The sequence below is a fragment of the Phascolarctos cinereus genome, unplaced genomic scaffold, assembly GCF_003287225.1.
Source record: "Phascolarctos cinereus isolate Bilbo 61053 unplaced genomic scaffold, phaCin_HiC Scaffold_4;HRSCAF=312, whole genome shotgun sequence".
Taxonomy (NCBI): domain Eukaryota; kingdom Metazoa; phylum Chordata; class Mammalia; order Diprotodontia; family Phascolarctidae; genus Phascolarctos; species Phascolarctos cinereus.
Window position 1 is genome coordinate 326,366,674 of NW_027555847.1, and position 22,346 is coordinate 326,389,019.

The 22,346-nt window shown below is 37.7% G+C and overlaps 1 protein-coding gene and 1 long non-coding RNA gene across 2 annotated transcripts in view; one reads left to right on the forward strand and one right to left on the reverse strand.

The window, feature by feature from the left end:
* Positions 1–192: 192 nt before the first annotated feature.
* LOC110222320 (uncharacterized) lies at positions 193–21,136 on the forward strand. Its single transcript, XR_002328349.2, has 5 exons — positions 193–303; positions 1,300–1,378; positions 9,667–9,751; positions 19,448–19,564; positions 21,048–21,136. It is a non-coding gene; the product is annotated as an uncharacterized LOC110222320 (long non-coding RNA).
* Positions 18,239–22,346, reverse strand: part of ERBIN (erbb2 interacting protein) — a 185,428-nt gene continuing 181,320 nt past the window's right edge. Inside the window, 2 exon segments of the mRNA XM_021007253.2 lie at positions 18,239–19,004; positions 19,960–20,034. Of these exon segments, the coding sequence (XP_020862912.1) occupies positions 18,897–19,004; positions 19,960–20,034 (183 nt within the window). The 3' untranslated portion in view covers positions 18,239–18,896.

The window sequence follows — 22,346 nt, forward strand, 5'->3', positions numbered from 1 at the left end:
TCTGTTTCCTTTTTACAAAAATTCAGCCGCAGTTGATACCATCAACTTTTAAACATCAGACGTTTATTAAATGGGAAGTCAAAATCAATAACAATGATAGCATATTTATTCAATGGAGTAAGGAAATGGCAAACCATTCCAGGTTCTTTATCAAGAAAACTCCAAATGAGGTCACAAAGAGCCAGACACGACCGAACCAACTGAACAATAACAATTTACTCAATAGAAGGAAAAAGTAGGAATAATAAAATTATGAGTCTATACATAACCTGAATTACACACTCTCGCCAATGAGGCATATAGGTGAGCAAACCTGTGCGCCCGGGGCAACTCGTAACTCTGGAAGGCAGATTTGGAAGCCTGTGGTGGATCTTTGGGAACAGTACGCATCATGAGTCACCTTCTCCTCTTGTAAACCTCCCTGCTCTCCTTGTGGATGAATCTTCTTTTCTCTTTTCAGCTATTAGGGAGTTTCAAGATGCTGATCCATGATCTCTAGGGAGTCAGTCTGCAGACTCTCCTTTATTTGGGTGATTCTGGTTCATTGTCCTTCCTAGTATAAATGGATATGTTCACGTGCCTGACGGTTAGCCTTCCACTTATCTGATCTCCTATGGAGATGTGTGACCCTGAAACTTACAGTGTTGAGTCTGGACGGACATGCTAGCCCTTCCCATCTTCAGAGTTTGGGGGAGTGGAAGCCAAATGCCAGAAGAGCAGTAGCACTAAGAGGAGAGTATGCAGGAAAGGTAGAGGGCAGCAGTAACAAGAGGTAGAAAACCTGAAAAAAGAAACTTCAAGGAGCTGTGGAAAACAATCACAGGAGAACAAGAGCTGCAGTGATGACATCTCCAGCACTGGATTCTGGAGTTCCACAGCATAATTGGACAGATGCTGAGTTATTTTATTTTTAGGTAATCAGGGTTAAGTGACTTACCCAGGGTCACACAACTAGTAAGTATCTGAGGTCAGATTAGAACTCAGGTCCTCCTGACTCCAGGACTGGTGCTCTATCCATTGTCACCTAGTTGCCCCTAGGTCCTGATTCACTGAAGCTCATATCTGTTCCTTTTGTCTTTTAAGATGGCATTATGATAGATATGGTTAACTATTGTGTTATAAAACTATTTATGTCTTTGCTTAACTGAAATGGAGAGGTGCCACAAGGGAGTGTCTAAGATAGGAAAGAAGATTTGAGAATGCAGTATTTGGCCAGAGTGACTATTTGGATGGGAGCCAGGAGCTATAGAAATGAGGAGTATTGATTCATTTTCCAAGAAGAGTCCTATTTTTTTCCAGAGGTGGAAATCTTTCATGCCCACGCACCAGAAGTAGCAGCTATCTGATTTCATTCATGGAGGCGCAAGAAGAGAGCAAGGTGAGAATCTTCCCAGAACTTTTGGACTAAATAATCCCAGCATCACTTCACTCCTGTACGAGAACAGTCAACGTTCCTCTTAGTTTTCAGTGGTCTGATAGTCATTTGCAAGGGACTGATGTGAGGAATCATGTTCTGTGGAGTTGAAACCAAGCAGGGCCGCACATGCAAACTGGCATTGCCTTCATTACTCTTGATAGAAAACTCTCTAAAATATATTAGCCACTTCCTTGCCTTCTTAAAGAGAATTTAGGCATACTCAGCATACCCTATGTATTTGAGCCAACATTATTTTGCTTCAACGAAGCTGATGGATTGCAATTACATCCTTTAGTAACTTTGCACAACATCTTGCTATAATGACACTTTGGATGGTGACTTTCTCATTGAACAGTACAAAGGAAGTCTCTACCCTCTGATTGGTGGGATCTACTGAATCAGAAAACTATTCCTGTGCAAATCTCAAAGAGAACTTCCATTTTTCACTACATGGTGAAGAGAAAAGTGTTTCCAGCCTGATAACAGTCCAACTTTATCTCCACTATAGTCTCCTATTTTAAGTTTTTATATAGTTCACATTTTGACTGCCTAGGAAGTCATGTGCCATTTAGAACATTGTTCGTATGTTACTGACTGTGCTCTATAATGCTATGGGTTTTTTTTCTTTTTTTGTGTATGTTATTCTCTCTTTTTAATTTTTTTTGTTTTGTTTTTAAGATTCATTAATTTATTTTTCATTTTTGACATTCACATCCACAAGATTTTGAGTTCCAAATTTTCTCCCCATCTCGTCCCTCCCCCCATCCCAATATGGCATGCGTTCAGAATATCCTTTCCCCTAATCTGCTCTCCTTTCTATCTCCCCCCCCACCCTTTCTCCTATCCTTTCCCCTTCTGTTTTCCTGTAGGGCAGTATAGATCTCTGTACCCCATTGCCTGTATATCTTATTTCCCAGTTGCATGTGAAAACAATTTTTAACATTTGTTTTTAAAACTTTAGGTTCCAAATTTTCTCCCTTCCTCCCTCCCTACCCACTCTCATTGAGAAGGCAAGCAACTTGATACAGGTTATAGTTGTGTAGTCATGCAAAACACTTCCGTGGTAGTCATGCTGTGGAAAACTATATTTCCCTTCATCTTGTCCTGCCCCCCCCATTTATTCTATTCTCTCTTTTGACCCTGTCCCTCCTGAGAAGTGTTTGCTTCTGATTATGCCCCAATCTGCCGTCCCTTCTATCATCCCCCTGCTCTCTTAGCCGCTTCCCCCCCATTTTCCCGTATGGTAAGATAGCTTTCCATACCTAATTGAGTGTGTGTGGTATTCCCTCCTTAAGCCAGATCTTATGAGAATAAGATTCACTCATACCCTCTCACCTTCCCCCCATTTCCCCTCCACTGTAAAAGCCTCTTCTTGTCTGTTTTATGTGAGATAACTTACCCCATTCTACCTCTTCCTTTCTCCTTCTCCCAGTATAATCCTCTCTCACCCCTTAATTTTATTCTCCAGATATCACCCATTCATCTTCAACTCACCCTGTACCCTCTATCCACCAATCTATTTAGACATATAACTTTTTCCCCTCCAACTACCCTAATACTGAAAAAGGTCTCATGAGTTATAAATATCATCTTTCTGTGCAGGAAAGTAAATAGACAAACCTTAATAAGTCCTTTATGATTTCTCTTTCCTGTTTACCTCTTCAGGCTTCTCTTGAGTCTTGTATTTGAAAGTCAAATTTTCTATTCAGCTCTGGTCTTTTCATCAAGAATGCTTGAAAGTCCTCTATTTCACTGAATGACCATTTTTTCTACTGAAGGATTATACTCAGTTTTGCTGGGTAGGTGATTCTTGGATGTAATCCTATCTCCTTTGCCCTCTGGACTATTATATTCCAAGCCCTGTGTTCCCTTAGTGTAGAAGCTGCTAAATCCTATGTTATCCTGATTGTGTTTCCACAATACTTGAATTGTTTCTTTCTGGCTGCTTGCAATATTTTCTCCTTGACCTGGGAACTCTAGAATTTGGCTATAATATTCCTAGAAGTTTTCCTTTGGGGATCTCTTTCAGGAAGTGATCAGTGGATTCTTTCCATTTCTATTTTACCCTCTGCTTCTAGAATATCAGGGCAGTTTTCCTTGATACTTTCTTGAAAGATGATGTCTAGGTTCTTTTTTTGATCATGGCTTTCAGACAGTCCAATAAGTTTTAAATTATCTCTCCTGGACCTATTTTCCAGGTCAGTTGTTTTTCCAGTGAGATATTTCATATTGTCTTCTATTTTTTTCATTCTTTTGGTTTTGTTTTACGTCTTGATTTCTCATAAAGTCACTACCTTCCAATTGCTCCATTCTAATTTTTAAGGAAATATTTTCTTCAATGAGCTTTTGGATCTCCTTTTCCATTTGGCCAATTCTGCTTTTGAAGGCATTCTTCTCCTCATGGCTTTTTGGACCTCTTTTGCTATTTGGGTTAGGCTATTTTTTAAGGTGTTATTTTCTTCAGTATTTTTTGGGTCTCCTTTAGCAAGCTATTGACTCATCTTTCATCTTGCATCACTGTCATTTTTCTTCCCAGTTTTTCCTCTACTTCTCTTACTTGCTTCTCAAAATCCTTTTTGAGCTCTTTCATGGCCTGGGACTGACTGATTCCTATTTTTCTTGAAGGCTTTGGATGAAGGAGTTTTGACTTTGTTGTCTTCTTCTGGTTGTATGTTTTGATCTTTGTCATCCAAGAAAGATTCTATAGTCTGACTTTTTTGTGCTGTTTGCTCATGATCCCAGCCAATTACTTGAGTTTTAAACTCTTTGTTAAGGTAGGGGTCTGCTTCCAGTGTGGCGAATGTACTATCCCAAGTTTGGGGGGTTTTGTGCAGCTGGGTTTTTTTATAATTTTTTAATATATTTTTTTAAAATGTTACGTGCAGCTGTTTTTAGAGATACTTCTAGGGACCTGTAAATTTTCAGTTCTTCCAAGGTGGTATGATCAGGGGCGAGGTGTTTACTCCTTTCCTGGACTGTGCTCTGCTCTATGAGTGACCACAAGCACTCTTTTCTTTTTTTTTTCCTTTTTTTTTTTAAAGGCAATTGGGGTTAAGTGACTTACCCAGGGTCACACAGCTAGTAAGTGTCAAGTGTTTGGTCTGAGGACACATTTGAACTCAGGTCCTCCTGACTTCAGGGCCCATGCTCTATCCCCTGTGCCACCTAGCTGCCCCCCACAAGCACTCTTTTCTGCCTTGGAACTGTGAGGAGAATTCTCTCTCCACCGCCACCACGAGCTCTGCCATGCCCACACTCCTCCTTGCCCCAGGACTGCCACTTAGAACTGTGACCCAGATCCAAGCACAGGCAAAGCAAGAGAATCCTGCCTCAGAGCCAGCAAAGAGATCCCTGCAATCCCCCTCTCATCAGCCACTCAATTCCCCCTCAGTCTGTGGGCCAGAAGCTCCAGAAGCAACCTCCACCCCAGGGCCATGCGGGACTTGGGTTGGGACTAATCTTCTCTCTCACCGTGGTCACAGACTTTTCCTAATGACCTTCTAAGTTGTCTTTGGCATATCAAAACTACTGATCTATGTTTACTTTTTTAAATGCCTCCTTTTTTAACTGTAAAATCTTTTTTTCCTTAATAGTATTATATATTTTCTAATTATATGTAAAGATAGTTTTCATTGTTTTTTTGTAAGATTTTGAGTTCCAAATTTTTTCTCCCTCCCATCTCCCCTCTCCAACACAGTAAGCAATCTCATATAGATTATACATGTGCAATCATGTAAATGTATTTCCACATTACTCATGTTGTAAAAGAAGAAACAGAACAAAAGGGGAAAACCACGAGAAAGGAAAAAGCAAAAACAAAAAACAAAAAACAAATGAAAATAGTATGCTTTGATCTGTATTCAGACTCCATAGTTCTTTCTCTGGATGCGGATAGCATTTTCTATCGTGAGTCTTTTGGAATTATCTTGGATCATTGTATTACTGAGAAGAGCTAAGTCTATCATAGCTAATCACTGTACAATGTGGCTGTTACAGTGTACAGTTTTCTCCTGTCTGCTCACTTCACTCAATATCAGTTCATATAAGCCTTTCCAGGTTTTTCTGAAATCCACCTGCTCATCATTTCTTATACCACAATAGTATTCCATTACATTCATATATCATAACTTGTTCAGCATTCCCTCAATTTCCAATTCTTTGCCACCACAAAAAGAGCTGCTATAAATATTTTTATACTTGTGAGTCCTTTTCCCATTTTTATGATCTCTTTGGGATATAAACCTAGAAGTGGTATTGCTGGATCAAAGTGTATGCACAGTTTGATTTCCCTTTGGGCATATTTCCAAATTGCACTTCAGAATGGTTGGATCAGTTTACAAGTCCACCAACAATGCAATGTGTTCCAATTTTCCCATATCTTCTCCACCATTTATCATTTTCCTTTTCTGTCATATCAGCCAATATGATGGGTGTGCTATGACACCTCAGAGTTGTTTTTACATTTCTCTAATCAATAGTGATTTAGAGCATTTTTTCATATAACATGGATAGCTTTAATTTCTTCCTCTGAAAACTGCCTATTCATATCATTTGACCTTTTATCAATTGGGGAATGACTTGTATTCTTATAAATTTGACTTAGTTATCTATTTATTTGAGAAATGAGGCCTTTATCAGAAACATTGGCTGTAAAAATTGTTTCCCAGCTTTCTGCTTTCCTTCTAATCTTGATTGCATTGGTTTTGTTTTTGCAAAACCTTTTTAATTTAATGTAACCAAAATGATCCATTTTGCATTTCATAATGTTATCTATCTCTTGTTTGGTCACAAATTCCTCCCTTTTCTATAGATCTGACAGGTAAACTATTCCTTGCTCTCCTAATTTGCTTATATTATTATCCCTTATGTCTAAATCATGTACCCATTTTGAACTTATCTTGGTCTAGGGTATGAGATGTTGGTCTATGCCTAGTTTCTTCCTACTACTTTCTAGTTTTCCCATTAGCTTTTGTCAAACAGTGAGTTCTTATCCCAGAAGCTGGAGTCTTTGGGTTTATCAAACAGTAGATTACTATAGTCATTTACTACTGTGTCTTATATACCTAATCTATTCCACCACTCTATTTCTTAGCCAGTACCAAATAGTTTTGATGATTTTTGCTTTATAATATAGTTTTAGATCTGGTATGGCTAGACCACCTTCCTTTGCATTTTTTCCCCATTCATTCCCTTGATATTTTTGACCTTTTGTTTTCCAGATGAATTTTGTTATTATTTTTTCTAGCTCTATAATTTTTGGTAGTCAGATTGGTATGGCACTGAACATGTAAATTAATTTAAGTAGAATAGTAATTTTTATTATATTAGCTTGGCCTACCCATAAGCAACTGATTTTTTCCAGTTATTTAAATCTGACTTTATTTGTATGAAAAGTGTTTTGTAATTGTTTTCATATAGTTCCCAGGTTTGTCTTGGCAGGTAGACTCCCAAATACTTTATATTGTTTACAGTTATTTTCAATGGAATTTCTCTGTTGCTGCTGGGCTTTGTTAGTAATATATGTATAGAAATGCTGATGCTTTACCTGGGTTTATTTTATATCCTGCAGCTTTGTTAAAGTTGTTAATTTTTTCAAGTAGTTTTTTAGTTGATTCTCTAGGATTCTCTAAGTATACCATCATATCATTTGCAAAGAGTGATAGTTTTGTTTCCTCATTGCCTAGTCCAGTTCCTTCAGGTTCTTTTATTGCTAAAGCTAACATTTCTAGTTCAGTATTGAATAATAGTGGTGATAACATGCATTCTTGTTTCGCCCTGATCTTATTGGGAAACTTCTAGCTTAACTTTGTAAAATCTTTGGGAGAATTAGTTATGCATATGTCAAGCTTATCTTTATGAAAATGTAAGAAGGGAATAGGTAAATTTTTATTAGCAAAGCATATCTCTACAATCTTAAAAATGATAGCTTCATAGAATATGGATCACAGCTTTCTCCCTCACACGAAGGCCCACTTTCTTAACACCAATATTCTTTTGGTGGTTTTTTATGTCAGCCAGCCATTGTACTCTGGCAGCAGATGATAGCTCTGATGGTCTCCTGCCTCTCTACAGAGAGGAGGGATGTGTGTTTCATCCTCTGTTCTCCAGGACAAAGAGTGCTGTAGGTAATCTGAGTTTAGTTGCCCTTTCATATTGCTTTCATTTACACGGCTGCAGTCATTGCATACATTGTCTTTTTGGTTTTGTTTTGTTGTTTTGTTTTTTTGCCCCATTTCCCTTTCTCTAAATTTCTTCTGTTTGTTGTTTCTTGGGCATATTCATATTCCCCATTTTGCAGATGAGGAAACTGAGACCCAAAGAAGTAGATGACTTTCACACATTCAATTAGTTAAATTGTAGGATCAGGAAATGAATTCAGATATCCTGACTCTAAGTTAAGCCCTCTTTTCACTATACCATCTTGCCTGATTAACATTAACAAACGGGAAGAGTCTGTTTGCTGATTAATTTTGGACTCTATATTCTAAATTACCATATCTCTTAATGTAGCATATTTGAAAAGAATTGAACACAAATGTTTTTCACAGCAATTATACCATTAACTGAGATTATTTCTCAATATTCTATAAACCCCTTTCCAGAGATTTCCAGGGATAAATTTGTTGGCCTGTTTTGCTGCTGGCAAAAACGGAGTATTTGTCTCTCCAGTTGTTAAATCCAAATGCATGTGTATTTTATTTAGTCTTGCAGTTCACCAGAGACGTCCTTCTTTGATGACTTAATTGTTACACATAGGTGACCCTGGGTTCTTTACCCTTACACTAACAGAGAAAAAGCTCTGACAAGCTTGACCAACCTTTGAGCCCAGCCTGAAGACTGATAATTTAATTTCATGCATTTTTGGGGTAATTTCTTTGAATTTTTTAACAGATTATCCAAAGCAGCAGCACAGGGTTATGATTTAAAAAAAGAAACAAAATGATGTTACTTTTCTCTACAAAATCTTTTCTAAAACAATTTCTATAGAAAAGGTTTCTATATGCTCTGATTGCATACATACCAGTTTGATAGAAGTAGCAAGTGTTGCTTGCTAAACTAGCAAAACCTAGCTTATTTTAAGGTCTCAGACTGGGGGGGCCCCAAAGTAAAGATGTTTGCTCTTGTTGTAAAAAGATAATGAACATATAGTAGAACTGTGCAGAAACTCGGGGACGAGAACAGATGGGATTTTTGGCAAATGAGTGGGAAGTCTGACGGCTGGCAGCATGGGTTGGGCTGATGCCATGGCATATGGTGCTGATAATATTTCATTCAGTTAAAGGAAGTGCTGCTTAGTCATTGCCAGTCCGAAGATATCTTAACCACGTTAAAAAAAATGTAACCAGCCAAGGCAGCCATGTTGCCAAACATCTCTTCTGACAGTTTTCTGATGTCAATTTCTGATGTCCAAAGAGTATGTTCTTATCTGAAATCTTTGCTAATGTGAGATGTTGTTTTCTGTACTATTATATCTGGGCTCATAGAACACACACAATGCAAAGATGGTAATGTTGATGGTGAGCGTGATCTTCAGGTTTGTCTGTGGCCGAAAAGAAAATCGTGGGAACAAGTAGCTCTTTGTCACACTGAGCAGAGCATTCAGTCACTAACTATTATTCAGTACCTACTACGTGCCTAGCACAGTGCTAGGCACCATGAGAAACCCCACTTAAAATTGCCTTCCTAGAGCTTACCATCCAGTATCAGAGTAAAGATTAACATATATGAAACAGTAAACAACACATCTTGAATACTTCAAAAGACCCGTGATTTGACTGGTGTAGATACTCCCACTGTTGACTGCAACCTTTCTATACAGTTCCATGAGTTTCTGTGGCCAAAAATAAAAATCATGGCAGCTAACCTCCTTGCGTGAAACCTCTCTGACCTTAGGCTGATCCTCAGATGATAGACATACCATCTGTCACCTGGCCCATACCTGAAGTTTTTCCAATTGGGTAGGCCTAGCCAGAGCTTGGACTCAGAACTGCCTCTGAGAATCCAAGTCAACACCATGAGGCATCAAAATAGAACATTAGTGAGGAATACAAGCATATAATTATGTGCCAAGTCATGGCAAGGAGGTTGAAGGAAGAGAAAGAGAGAGTCAAAGTTAGGGTAAGGGGTTTTAGTTATAATGACAAAAAGGAAATAATTTAAAATTCATTTTCTTCTAAGTTAGGCTCCTGATTTCATTGTCTCCAGTTTTTAAAGAGCATTGATCATGTTCTTTCTTTTATATCATCCAGAGTGCCTCATGTAGTTTTTTTCCAGAAGCCAATTAGCCAAACATTTCAGAAGCAGGAGTTGAAGCCCAGTCTGCCTGTGTCCAAGGTGAGCTCTCTATCCACTATGCCTCACTTTTTGTATATTCTTCAAAAATGACAAATCTCTCAACACTGATTAGCTAAGACATGGTCAATGCCTGTAAGAAACTCAAGACAATTCAAACTTGAAAACATGGGACTTAAGTGACATAATCTCTCAGTGTCTCAGGATACTCTAAAACTATTTTATATGGACATTGTTCCCATGACCCTAAGTAATAGTGTTTAAAAGGTTGTCAGGGTCTATGTAGGCAAGAAATTTGCTATATATAGAATTAACAATACAGTCTTCACAGGAGACTGTACTGACATGACTCAATGCAAGCTAGCTTTTTCTTCTGAGATGAAGTGAGATAGTGGTAGTCAGAGTAGTCAATAACCAGTAAAACACTAGTCCATATATACGATCTTCTATCTAGGTATGGAAGGCCTTAAGAGATCATATAGTGCAACCCCCTCATTTTATAGTTGAGGCCCAATGAGCTTGAGTGACACAGATGAAGTAGAACAGCCAGAATTCAAATTCAAGTCCCATGATTCCAAGCTCAGCATTTCTTCCACTGGACTAACATCAAACTTAAACATGCAAAGTGCTGTGACTTCAGTACCTCACAGCTATATATTAAAAATCAACATGGTGGTTTGGGAATTATATTAGATATTGTGGAAAAATTAAGTGGCTTATTCACACATCTGTACAATATTGTTTTTGTCAGAGAAAAATAATATACGGTGACTTGATCCTAGGTTAACAAATATCAAACTGAAAGCTTTATTATTTCCAGCCACATGGCTACCTCATTAGATTTAACTGAGGAAACAAAAATTAAAAAAAAAAAAAGGAAAAGCTAGTTCTTGTATCCTACCACATAGTATCACAACAGGACCACAAGGCCTGATCTACCTTCTAATTTGGAGAGGCAACTTGGGCAACCGTTAGTGGCCCTCTTGTATGTTTCATTATATGCACCACTTCTTTTCTTTTTAAAATTATATTTTGCATTCACTTTTAAAAACTTTGAGTTCCAAATTCTCTCCCTCCCTTTAGCTCGCCTCCCACCCATTGAGAAAGCAAACAATATAGTATCAATTATACATAAGTCATGCAAACCATATTTCTTTTTTAAATTTTTTTAATATAAATTTATTTATTTTCAGTTTTCAATATTTACTTCCACAAGATTTTGAGTTCCAAATTTTCACCCCATCTCGCCCCCCCCCCACCTCAAGATGGCATGCATTCTGAATATCCCTTCCCCTAGTCTGCCCTCACTTCTATCTCTCCCCCCCTTCTCTTATCCTCTTCCCCTATTTTCCTGTAGAGCAGGATAGACTTCTGTACCCCATTTCCTGTATTTCTTATTTCCCAGTTGCATGTGAAAACATCTTTTTTAAATGTATGTTTTTAAAACTTTAGGTTTCAAATATTCTCCCTTCCTCCCTCCCCACCCACCCTCATTGAAAAGGCAAGCAACTCAATATAGGTTATACATGTGCAGTTATGCAAAACATTCCATAGTAGACATGTTGTGAAAAACTCTTACTTCCCTTAATCCTATCCTGCCCTACCATTTATTCTATTCTTTCTTTTGACCCTGTCCCTCCTCAGAAGTATTTGCTTCTGATTACCCCTTTCCCAATCTGCCCTCCTCTCTATCATCCCCCTGCTCTCTTGTCCCCTTCTCCCCCTATTTTCCTTAGGGTAAGACAGATTTCCATACCCAATTGAATGTGTATGTTATTCCCTCCTTAAGCCAAATCCTATGAGAATAAGATTCACTCATTCCCTCTCACCTTCCCCATTTCCCCTCCACTGTAAGAGATTTTCTTTTCTGTTTTTTTTGTGAGATAATTTACCCCATTCTACCTTTCCCTTTCTTCTTCTCCCAGTATAATCCTCTCTCATCCCTTAATTTTATTCTCCAGATATGACCCCTTAATCTTTCAACTCACCCTGTGCCCTCTCTCTCTCTCTCTTTCTCTCTCTCTCTCTCCCTATACATACATATAATTTTTTTCTTCCAACTATGCTAATACTGACAAAGGTCTCATGAGTTAAATATCATCTTTCCATGCAGGAATGTAAACAGTTCAACCTTAATAAGTCTCTTATGATTTCTCTTTCTTGTTTACCTCTTCATGTTCTACTTGAGTCTTGTATTTGAAAGTCAAATTTTCTATTCAGCTCTGGTCTTTTCATCATGCTTGAAAGTCCTCTATTTCACTGAATTACCACTTTTTCACCTGAAGGATTATACTCAGTTTTGCTGGGTAGGTGATTCTTGGTTGTAATCCTATCTCCTTTGCCCTCTGGAATATTATATTCCATGCCCTGTAGAAGCTGCTAAATCTTGTGTTATCCTGATTGTGTTTCCACAATACTTGAATTGTTTCTTTCTGGCAGCTTGTAATATTTTCTCCTTGACCTGGGAACTCTGGAATTTGGCTACAATATTCCTAGGAGTTTTCCTTTGGGGATCTCTTTCAGGGGGAGATTGGTGGGTTCTTTCAATTTCTATTTTGCTCTCTGGTTCTACTATATCAGGGCAGTTTTCCTTGATACTTTCTTGAAAGATGATGTCTAGGTTCTTTTTTTGATCATGGCTGTCAGGTAGTCCAATAATTTTAAAATTATCTCTCCTGGACCTATTTTCCAGGTCAGTTGTTTTTCCAGTGAGATATTTCACATTATCTTCTATTTTTTCATTCTTTTGGTTTTGTTTTACAATGTCTTGATTTCTCATAAAGTCACTAGCTTCCAATTGCTCTATTCTAATTTTTAAGGAAGTATTTTCTTCAGTAAGCTTTTGGACTTCCTTTTCCATTTCGCCAATTTTGCTTTTTAGGGCATTCTACTCCTCATTGGCTTTTTGGACCTCTTTTGCCATTTGGGTTAGGCTATTTTTCAAGGTGTTACTTTCTTCAGTATTTTTTTTGGGTCTCCTTTAGCAAGCTGTTGACTTGTTCTTCATGATTTTCTTGCATCACTCTCATTTCTCTTCCCAGTTTTTCCTTTACTTCCCTTACTTGCTTCTCAAAATCCCTTTTGAGCTCTTCCAAGGCCTGGGACTGATTCATATTTTTCTTGGAGGCTTTGGATGCACGAGCTTTGATTTTGTTATCTTCTTCTGGTTGTATATTTTGATCTTTTTTGTCTCCAAAGTAAGATAATATAGTCTGACTTTTTTGTGCTGCTTGCTCATGATCCCAGCCAATTACTTGAGTTATAAACTCTTTGTTAACGTAAGAGTCTGCTTCCAATGTGGAGAATGTATTGCCCCAAGCTTTGGGGGTTTATAAGTTTCAGAGATACTTCTAGGGACGTGTAAATTTTCAGTTCTTGCAAGGTGGTATAAGGGGCAATGTATTTACTCCTTTCCTGGCCTGTGCTGTGGTTTATTAGTGACCACAAGCACTCCTTTCTGTCCTGGAACTGTGAGGAAGGTTTCCTGTCCACAGCCACTACAAGTTCCACCACGCCAGCACTCCTTCTCACCCCAGTACCCCCGTCCAGAACTGTGACTCAGATCCAAGCACAGGCAAAGCAAGAGATTCCTGCCTCAGCACCAGCGGAGAGATCCCTGCAATCCCCCCTCTGATCAGCCACTCGATTCCCCCTGTCTGCGGGCCAGAAGCTCAGGAAGCAGCTGCCCACCCCAGGGCCGCGTTCTCAGGGAACTGGAGCTCAGACCCCACCTTCCTCTCTCAGCACTGCAGAAACAGACTTTTCCCACTGACCTTCTAAGTTGTCTTTGGCACTCGTGGATTGAGGAGTCTGGACACCGCCACAGCTGCCTGCGATTCAGTCCTCTGAGGCCTGCTCCAGGTTTGCCATGGCCTGTGCGCTCATGCTGCACTGCACTCTGCTCCCAGCCCAGAGTGATATACCTTTCTCTTGGGCTGGAAATTTGTTTCACTCTGTCTTTTTGTGGGTTCTGCTGCCTTAGAATTTGTTTAGACCCATTGTATAGGTATTTGGAGGGGTTTGGGGGAGAGCTCAAGCAAGTTCTGCTTTCACTCCACCATCTTGGCTCTGCCTAACTACCTCTTTTCATGCAAACCATATTTCCTTATCTGTGTTGCAAAAACATAAAAAGCAAGAAAAACCTTTTATTTTTTTAAAAGAAGTTCTTAGTTCTTAGTTGATAGCCATAGCTATCAATTAGCAACACTCAGGGTCAAAAGATTGATGACTGAATCTATGAATTTTTATTGCATGAGTTGAAATGTCCATAACCACATTGTACATGGTGTCTTGGTAGCATGAGAAAGGATTGTTGCAAGGAAAACCCTTTGTAAACTCTATAACCACCTTGAACATCAATCACCTTCCTTCAGACTCATGATGGAAGCAGTTCAGGACCTCTCCAGGACATTGTGAAAGGCAGCAACTTTTGTGGAGACTGGAACTAGCACTGCTTCTGCAGGTGCCGCAGTCCCACCCTACCCTGCCCCCTCCTAAGCAGCCAGTTTTTGAAGACCCAGAAAAATTTCTCCTCACTGCAGACCACTAATGGTTCAAGATTAGAAATGATTATGGATCTATTAATGGGAATGAAACTGAAGATGCATTATCATCTGCCTTGGTGCTGCACCCCAAGAACCGGGAGTCTTTCAACCTGACTTGAAGCTGAAATCTGTTATCTGTTGTTTGCACTATTAGCCTGAGTGTTCCTTGACAGCAGTGACTATCTTGTTTTTCTATTTGTATGCCCAGCACTTAGCACAAAGGAAGCATTACCTTCCACCCTTTCATCCATCCATGCATCCATCCAATCACCTCTTTAAAACATTGAAGTCTTTATGTAGAAGACCTCTCTAGTTCTCTTCCATAAGATGCAGAAACACAACCTTATTCAACTGGTCCTCAAGGTCTAGATTTCTCAAGTTCAAGACTCTCTTTTCCTCTGGAATTATCTTGAGACTTTTCCGTCTTGGAGGATCTGTTATTTTTTACATAGTGGTGGATCACATATGTTATCTACTTTCAAATATCTTCTACCCTTTTATATGCTCAAGGATTCAAATGATTTTTGATTTTCCCTTACCCATGTCCATTTCTCTAAAACCAAGGCTGAGGGCAGGTCTGTGGGCCACAAATAAGGGAATCTTTGCCTTCAGCATTAAAGCTCTATTTTTTTTTGGTCAATTCACAAATTAATATTATGCTCCCCCACAGTCAGGTTCAATGAAGCTGCTTTAATAAAACACTACCTTCAAATTAAAAAAAAACACATTATGTTCTAGTCACACATCCTAGAAATGTTATATCAAAAAATTTCTTGAGGTAGTGCTGCTGCTTCCCTGCTTCTCTTCTTTCTCCTCAGATTGCTTCATTTTGCCAAGAAATTCCACTTGTAGTTCTTTTGCTGAGTGGTGGCAGTGCTATGCAGATAGGACAAAAGCATAATACCTGTATTTAATGTTATACACAGGCTTCTTCTGTCATCTACTTTGTTTTTCTACCCTTCACATTCTGCACCTTCCCCACTGTTTATGGCTATTTGCATCCATATTATCAAGCATCTTAATAATTTGTACTTGTTGGTGCGTTGGTGGATCTAGAAAATAATGTTATAAAAAAAACTTACTCTTCAATCTTTTTTTCCCCTTACATTTTGATATATTTCATTGAAGACATGTAGGAAAAGAATTGAGTATTTAAATGCCAGCAACACGTGAACAAGGAGTTTATTTCTTAAATTTAACTTTTTTCTCTTAGTTGGTTCAGAAAAAAAAAACACACCCCAATTTGTAACTCAGCCAACTGCCCTTTTCCTTGCCATGAGGAAGACATATTTTGAAATTAAGGGCTCTGAATGTAAGAGAGAAAAAAATGCCATATTTCCTTTCTTCCTTGAGAATTCTACTAAGTTGATTCGGCTGACTCAGTATTAGGATATCGAATCAGGAGGATATATAAAACTTAAAACATAAACCACACAGCTTTAAAGATCATTAGTTTATTATCTATTCTTCAGGTGTTACCTCAGAAACAATCTAGTTATATACAAAAATTTGGAATGTTGAATAAATGCTGATCGATAAAAACATTACATAGCTGCTGACATGGGAAAATTTGGGGAAAAAATTACAGCAAATTAATATTAAAGGCTCAATTCTGTGTTGCTTATTGCTATGATTGTGTTCAGAAGATGCTTTCAAGTATATATAACATATATATATATATATATATATACACACACACACATACACATACATATACACACATCCCCACTCATTCTCATTCATATCCACACCCACACTTTTCAAAACTCCAGTCCAAATAGGTCAGAAAAATATTTACAAAATAAATACGAGGGTAATTTCAAATTTCTCTATATCATTCAAACCAATTCTTTAATGAGCTGTCACAAAATATGAAGATATCTTGTGTTTGTGGAAACAACTTCATATTGAATAAATTATTCTAGTTTCATTTTTATTAGTTTAAAAAATCCCAGATAAGAAACATGCTATTGAAAAATATTGATTCTGGCTTCAGATTTTCTACCATATATTCATTAAAATGAAATTAAGTATTGGGGGTGATGGTCCTTACATGGACTGGATTTTAAACTAAGAATGACTTTACAACTTTCCTAAAGCTACTCATACCTATAGGTTTCCTTTCCTTTCTCTTTCCAAATGGAAACAATCATCAAAACACTATAATTATATAAAAATCTATACTCCCTAAGCAAAATGACATTTGATGTTAAGATTTTTGATATTTTGGGAATGAGTTTCGGGTTGAACAATAAATAAGTAATGTGGAACCTGTGCAGTTTCATACCTTATTGCACATTCCTGATAACAAAAACTGGGGTACTCTATGAATTACTGGTTAAATTGAAATAAAAGGTCTAGAAACCATTAATTTAATACAGAATAATTTATAACTTGTTGCACTTGTGGTATTTAAATCAGTTATATGGTATATGGAAATTAAGTTAAGGCCAGCTCAGCAAAGAATCAGTTCTTTAGGACTTTTTTTCACTCTTTAAGATTATAGGCTGCGTAGATGATCAAATTAAATTAGCAGATACAGAAAAAAAAACCAAAACACACATATTCTGTGTAATCCCTTTTCAAAGGCAGAATGTGATTTAAAGCAATGAAATGTGAAGATTGTTGCAAATGTCAAAATAAAGTCAGAAAAGAAATCTGAGAATAAAGGGAACACTGAGGCTTATAATATAGAAGCTCTGTCATTCTTTTCTTTAGAGATTACAACACACATACAATAAGTGGATTTTATCAAAATACAGCACATTTCTTCTAATATATCCAAAAAAAAATTCCTATGTAAATATTACTGAAAATCAACTAAAATGAGTTAAAATATACAAAGAGTTGTTAAAGGGTTTCAATTAAATTTTTAAAACTATACAGTACAATAAGCCATAACAACTTGAAAGAAGTGCAATAATATTTGAGTTCATGTATTTAAAAAGTACTGCCTATTTACTTTATTTTGACTAGCAAAGAAGGAACGTTTCTTTCCAACTCACTTTTCCAAAAAAACAAAGTAGGTTGGTTTTTTTTTTCACTAGCCCTATATAAAAAGTCTTCATTACATTTGGGTTGAAGAACAATGTATATCAGTTAGTTTAAAATCATCAACTTACATTTCTTAATTAAAAATGAACTGCAATAACTGACTATTGCTCTCATGGAAGGCTAATGATTAGCCTTGATTAAAAACAGTTATTGGTCTTCTATGGCACTTTTCCCTGGTCCAAACAACCATGCATTATTTCTTACCACTGTACATTATTCAATCTCTACTCAATTACAAAGGAGAAATGATAAAACAAAATAGTTCTGGTGAACAAAATTAATAAACATATCATCAAGTATTTTATACAGTAATAAGGAACAAAGGCAGCCGGTGGTAAATTACAATTACATTAATAGTTAAGAAACCCTTTAATGACTCTGAAGTGTCTAGTTCACATTTAATGTTACCTGTAGGAACAGCCCTTAATCGAAGATCATTACAAACCGGTAGGTCTAACAGACCCATCCCCTTGCTAAATAACTTCCCACAGCAATTCTCCATCACTGTGCCACTATTTCACAAACTTGCTTTGGTTACCTAGCTCCATGCGTATTGTTTCTTTTTAATTTAACAAGGCAATGCAAGGCCAAACAAAATCAAGATGGCTTTCCTGACCCTTCCTGCATCATGCATTCCATGAGTGTTACAGGTAACACGTCTTAAAAACTGGCCATTTCAGTTTCATTTAAAAACAAAATGAAAAAAACATCTATAAATAAGCTTAAAATGGAGTACTGATTACAGATCAGATTAAAAAGTACCACCATTTGCACAAAATCAGGGGATTTTCATGGCAAAGAAAAATGTATGGGGATATAGACAATAAGAGGTAAAAAATTTTTTGTGACTAAAAAAATAAAACTTCAATCACCAATAGCAGATGAATAGTCAATGGCTACGGCAAAAACAGATCTTGTAGAGCTCATAAAATGTAATTATAGTCTTTTTATTTAAAAAAAAAGACATTACATGTTTTATTGCATTATTCTTTTGGTAGACAAGCATTTTTTTTCCCATTCTCTTTGCTTCCAGACTGTGATTGGAAATAACTTTTATCTAGCCTTGGAAATGAACGCAACCAACACCACCTTCATCTACCCATTCATCTATACAATGTGCACGTAGCAAAAACCAACATTTCAAATCTCTTGCCCACATTTATGTAAGTGGTTTCAGCAGAAAAGATTAATACCAGGTGAGGTGAATAAAAATAAAGGCATAAACAGCTACAGGACAGACAGCTCTGCCATCAGTCCAAAGCCTTGAACAAAGTTTAGTAACGTGTATGAGTTATCAAAAAATAAATCTACAATCTATACAAGAACAATACAGGTTTGTTCTTGTAACCTTGATTGTTATAATGTTTAAAAATCTAATGAGATTTATTCACCAGATGATTCTCCAAACAGTTTCCTGTATGTTCCATACAGTGGTTCTTGCCCTCTAACCACAAGTTCAGAATTTCATTAATGTACAAATTTTTCACATAATCTTTCAAGTTCCTTTTCATATATAAAAATAGTCTATTCAGTTTCCCCACAGATGTCTTGCAATAAACCTTGCTGACTTTTCCTTTAGTCCACAGTGCTTATGAAGAAATCTCTCGTATAATGATGAGTTCAACTGTGTTCTGGAAAGTTTTTAGCAAGGATACTGCTTGTCCATGATCAATATTGATAAAACTGTAGCCATTAGCCTAAAATGAGAAAGAAAATTTCTTTTTGAAAAACACTCCCACAGTAACTTATTTGCATGTATTCTTTTGCCAATAAATGCCTCTAGATGGCTTCTCCTATCAATAGATATTTTTAGATGGTTTATTACATGAGGAGAAATAATGAATAACAAGAGAGAAAACTCAGTCATTTTTCACAACACTGATTTTCTAAGGAATCATCTATTATCAGGACTCACTACAATATTCCCAGTTATCTTTTCAATAAAGATGTATAGTTTTTTTTTCCTGGTTCCTCCCATATTTCATTCAGAAGATTACAATTAGATTACACTTAGAATGCCTGTTCTTGGGACAAGGATGGGAAATACAAGAAGTAGTTTGCTTGTTTTTTTCCCTAGCAGGAAGCAAAAGGGGGTGATCCAGGTTGTATATTTTTTTCTCTGTGTTTCTTCTACAAATAGGGAACCTATTTGTAATCTCTACTCCTGCCTAATTGTGAGCCCCATTTCTGTTTCCAACCACCCAGAGGGGAGGAAGATGCCTTTCCACAGATGAAGAGAGATGCAGGACTTTCCAAGGTATGTGAGTCTACCTTTTTTTAAAAACTTTGCTCAGCTTTGATCGGACAATATGGACTTAACCCAGCCCTACTTGAACCCTAATCATCACTTCCTTTAGATGGTGTTCAGTCTTTACCCTTAGCAAAACCCCAGTAAAAAATTCCAAGCACCTGTTTGTTATACAACTTCTTACACATAATTTTCCAAGATAAGTGAAAGAATTTCAAATTTGAAAATATTAAATGAATCAATTAAAATGCCAGTAAATATAGGAAATACTTCTTTCCTGACTCTGCTTATTAACTATATTAAATTTTATTAAACTACTATATTCAGGCTGCTATATAACATGCAACTCAAGAATTTTAGGACAGAAACATGAAAAAAATTATAAAAAGATATACAACAATCACCTGAATAATTTTGTCTCCAGGTTGCAATAGTTTTGATGCTGGTCCTTCAGGCTGTACCCTGGTAACAAATATGCCCTTTAACCAAGAAAAAAAAAGAAAATGAAAATTTAACTGAAAACATAAATAACAAAGTAGTGAGGAGCACTCTTTTCTTTCTCTTGAGTTAACACAACATTTAATAACTTTTCTATTTCCACTTTAACATCCTATCCTCTTATAATTATGGTTGTTCATCCTTCTTTTTCTTTTTTTTTGGCTAGGCAATGGGGTTAAGAGACTTGCCCAGCTAGTTAAGTATTAAGTGTCTGAGGCTGGATTTGAACTCAGGTCCTCCTGAATCCAGGGCCGGTGCTCTATGCACTGCACCACCTAGCTGCCTCTCACCTTTGTTTTTCAATGAGGTCCAATGACATCACAGGGTGATGTCTTGACTCGTGCATGATTTAGATTTAAGTGAAGCAGAATTGCACAAAGTCATCAGCCTCACTCCTCCTCAGTCATCAAAATCTAGTGGCAGGATAAAAGTGAAGATGACTGGTGATGGCCCAGGATGAAGTGGATGACCTTGGCGGCTTCAATGTCTGACCAAGCTTTAAGCACTCCAGAGAGCCTGTCTCACCTGCCATCACGTCCATTTGGAGCTACAGATAAGAGTTGGGTGACAGGTGGACACCAAAGGCAGATGAACAGGCCTGAAAAGGGCTAAGCAAACCCTCATACCAGAGGGGCTAGTCCTCTACCCCTATCATTATTGTGACTGGGAAGCAGAGTGGATAGAAGACTGGCCTGAAGTGGCAAAAACTGAGTCCAAGACCTGTCTGTAACATACACTAGATCTGAGTGTTGCCACAGACCAAGTCACTTAATCTTTCTGTGTTCTAAGAAATTTTCTAAGACTATATGTTGCAGATGAATTTTGATCTGTGTAAATGGAGGAGTTTCACCACTAGGAGTTCCCTACACAAATTAAATCACTGTAGATTAAAAAGAGAGTGTTTGTGTCATTTATCTAACTAGAACAGATGTTTCTTTAGAAGGGGCTATACCTTATACGTTGTGGTATCTCATGGGGAACCTTGTACTCACAGGTGCTCCTTAAATACTTGTAGAGCTGAAATGAAGAACTGGGATTTCTGAGTCTAGAGAAGCCTTGGAGATCTCGGCAGCTGCCTACAAATCCCAGGCCTGACCAGCATCAGAAGCAAGGGGACCCCTGAAAGGCTAAACACCTCCTCGTCTTGTGAAAGTAGAGATGACTTGCCAAAGCCACGCACCTAATTATCAGCAGAACCAAGGTCTTTGGGCGCTAATTCACCATTTTTAAGGAAATGTTACAAATAAGACAGAACAGACCTGACTTTGTCTATTCCAGAAGGCAGAACTAAGACCAAAGGTTAGCAATTACAAGTGAGGTTGAAGAGTCTCAGGGCTATTCAGAAATTCTTTGATTGAGTTGAAATTAGCTCTTTATGAAGTTATCCATAGCAACTTTTTCACAGTCCTCCTTAGCTTTTCTTCCTATCAGCATATTATCTTTCAACTCCTACTTTACTGAGAAGATCAAGGCCTTCTAACATAAGTTCCTCAAAAACTCAAAATTTCTCTCCATTTTGATAAAGAATTTCCTTCCTTCCTTCCCTTTTGAGGTGTATCCCTCCCATTCCCCAAGGCTGACATTCTGCTTTTTCCTGTTCATGTTCAAATCTACCCCATGCAGCCCCTTGAATTACCACATTTTATTGCCAAACTTCTAATAAAAGTAGCCTCTACTCAATCAATCTATAAACATTTATTAAGTGCCTACTTCAGGGAGATGCTAAGGATACAAAGAATGGAATCATTTTCCTATGCAAGGGGCTACATGCTGTCAGTATACATAGAAAAATATGAACAGAAAAAGAAGTACTCTGGGAAGGAGGGCACTATCAATCAGAGAATCAGGAAAGCTTCATGTATCGGTGCAAACTCAAAGAGGTGAGGGTGAGCGAGGAGGGAGGGCATTATAGGCAGAGGGAATGGCAACTGCAAAGGCAGAAAGATGGGAGGAGAGTTGTAGTGAAGTACCATGAGAAAGTCAGTGGGGCTGGACTCCAGAATGTAGGAATAATGTGAAATGGGGATGGAGACGTTGGTTGGGGCCAGGTTGTGAAAACTTCAAAAATGAGATTATATTTGATATGAGAGGCCACAGGGAGCCACTGGAGTTTAATGAGTAGGGAAATGAAATGGTTAGATCTGTGCTTAAGGTAAATCAGGTCTGAACTAAGGTGGAGAGAAGGGGTCAGATTCCAGAGAGATGTTGTGGAGAGACAAGATGACTACATGTATAGGGTGAGGGAGCAAAGTCAAGGATAATTCTGAGGTTGGGGACCTGGGACACTGAAGCA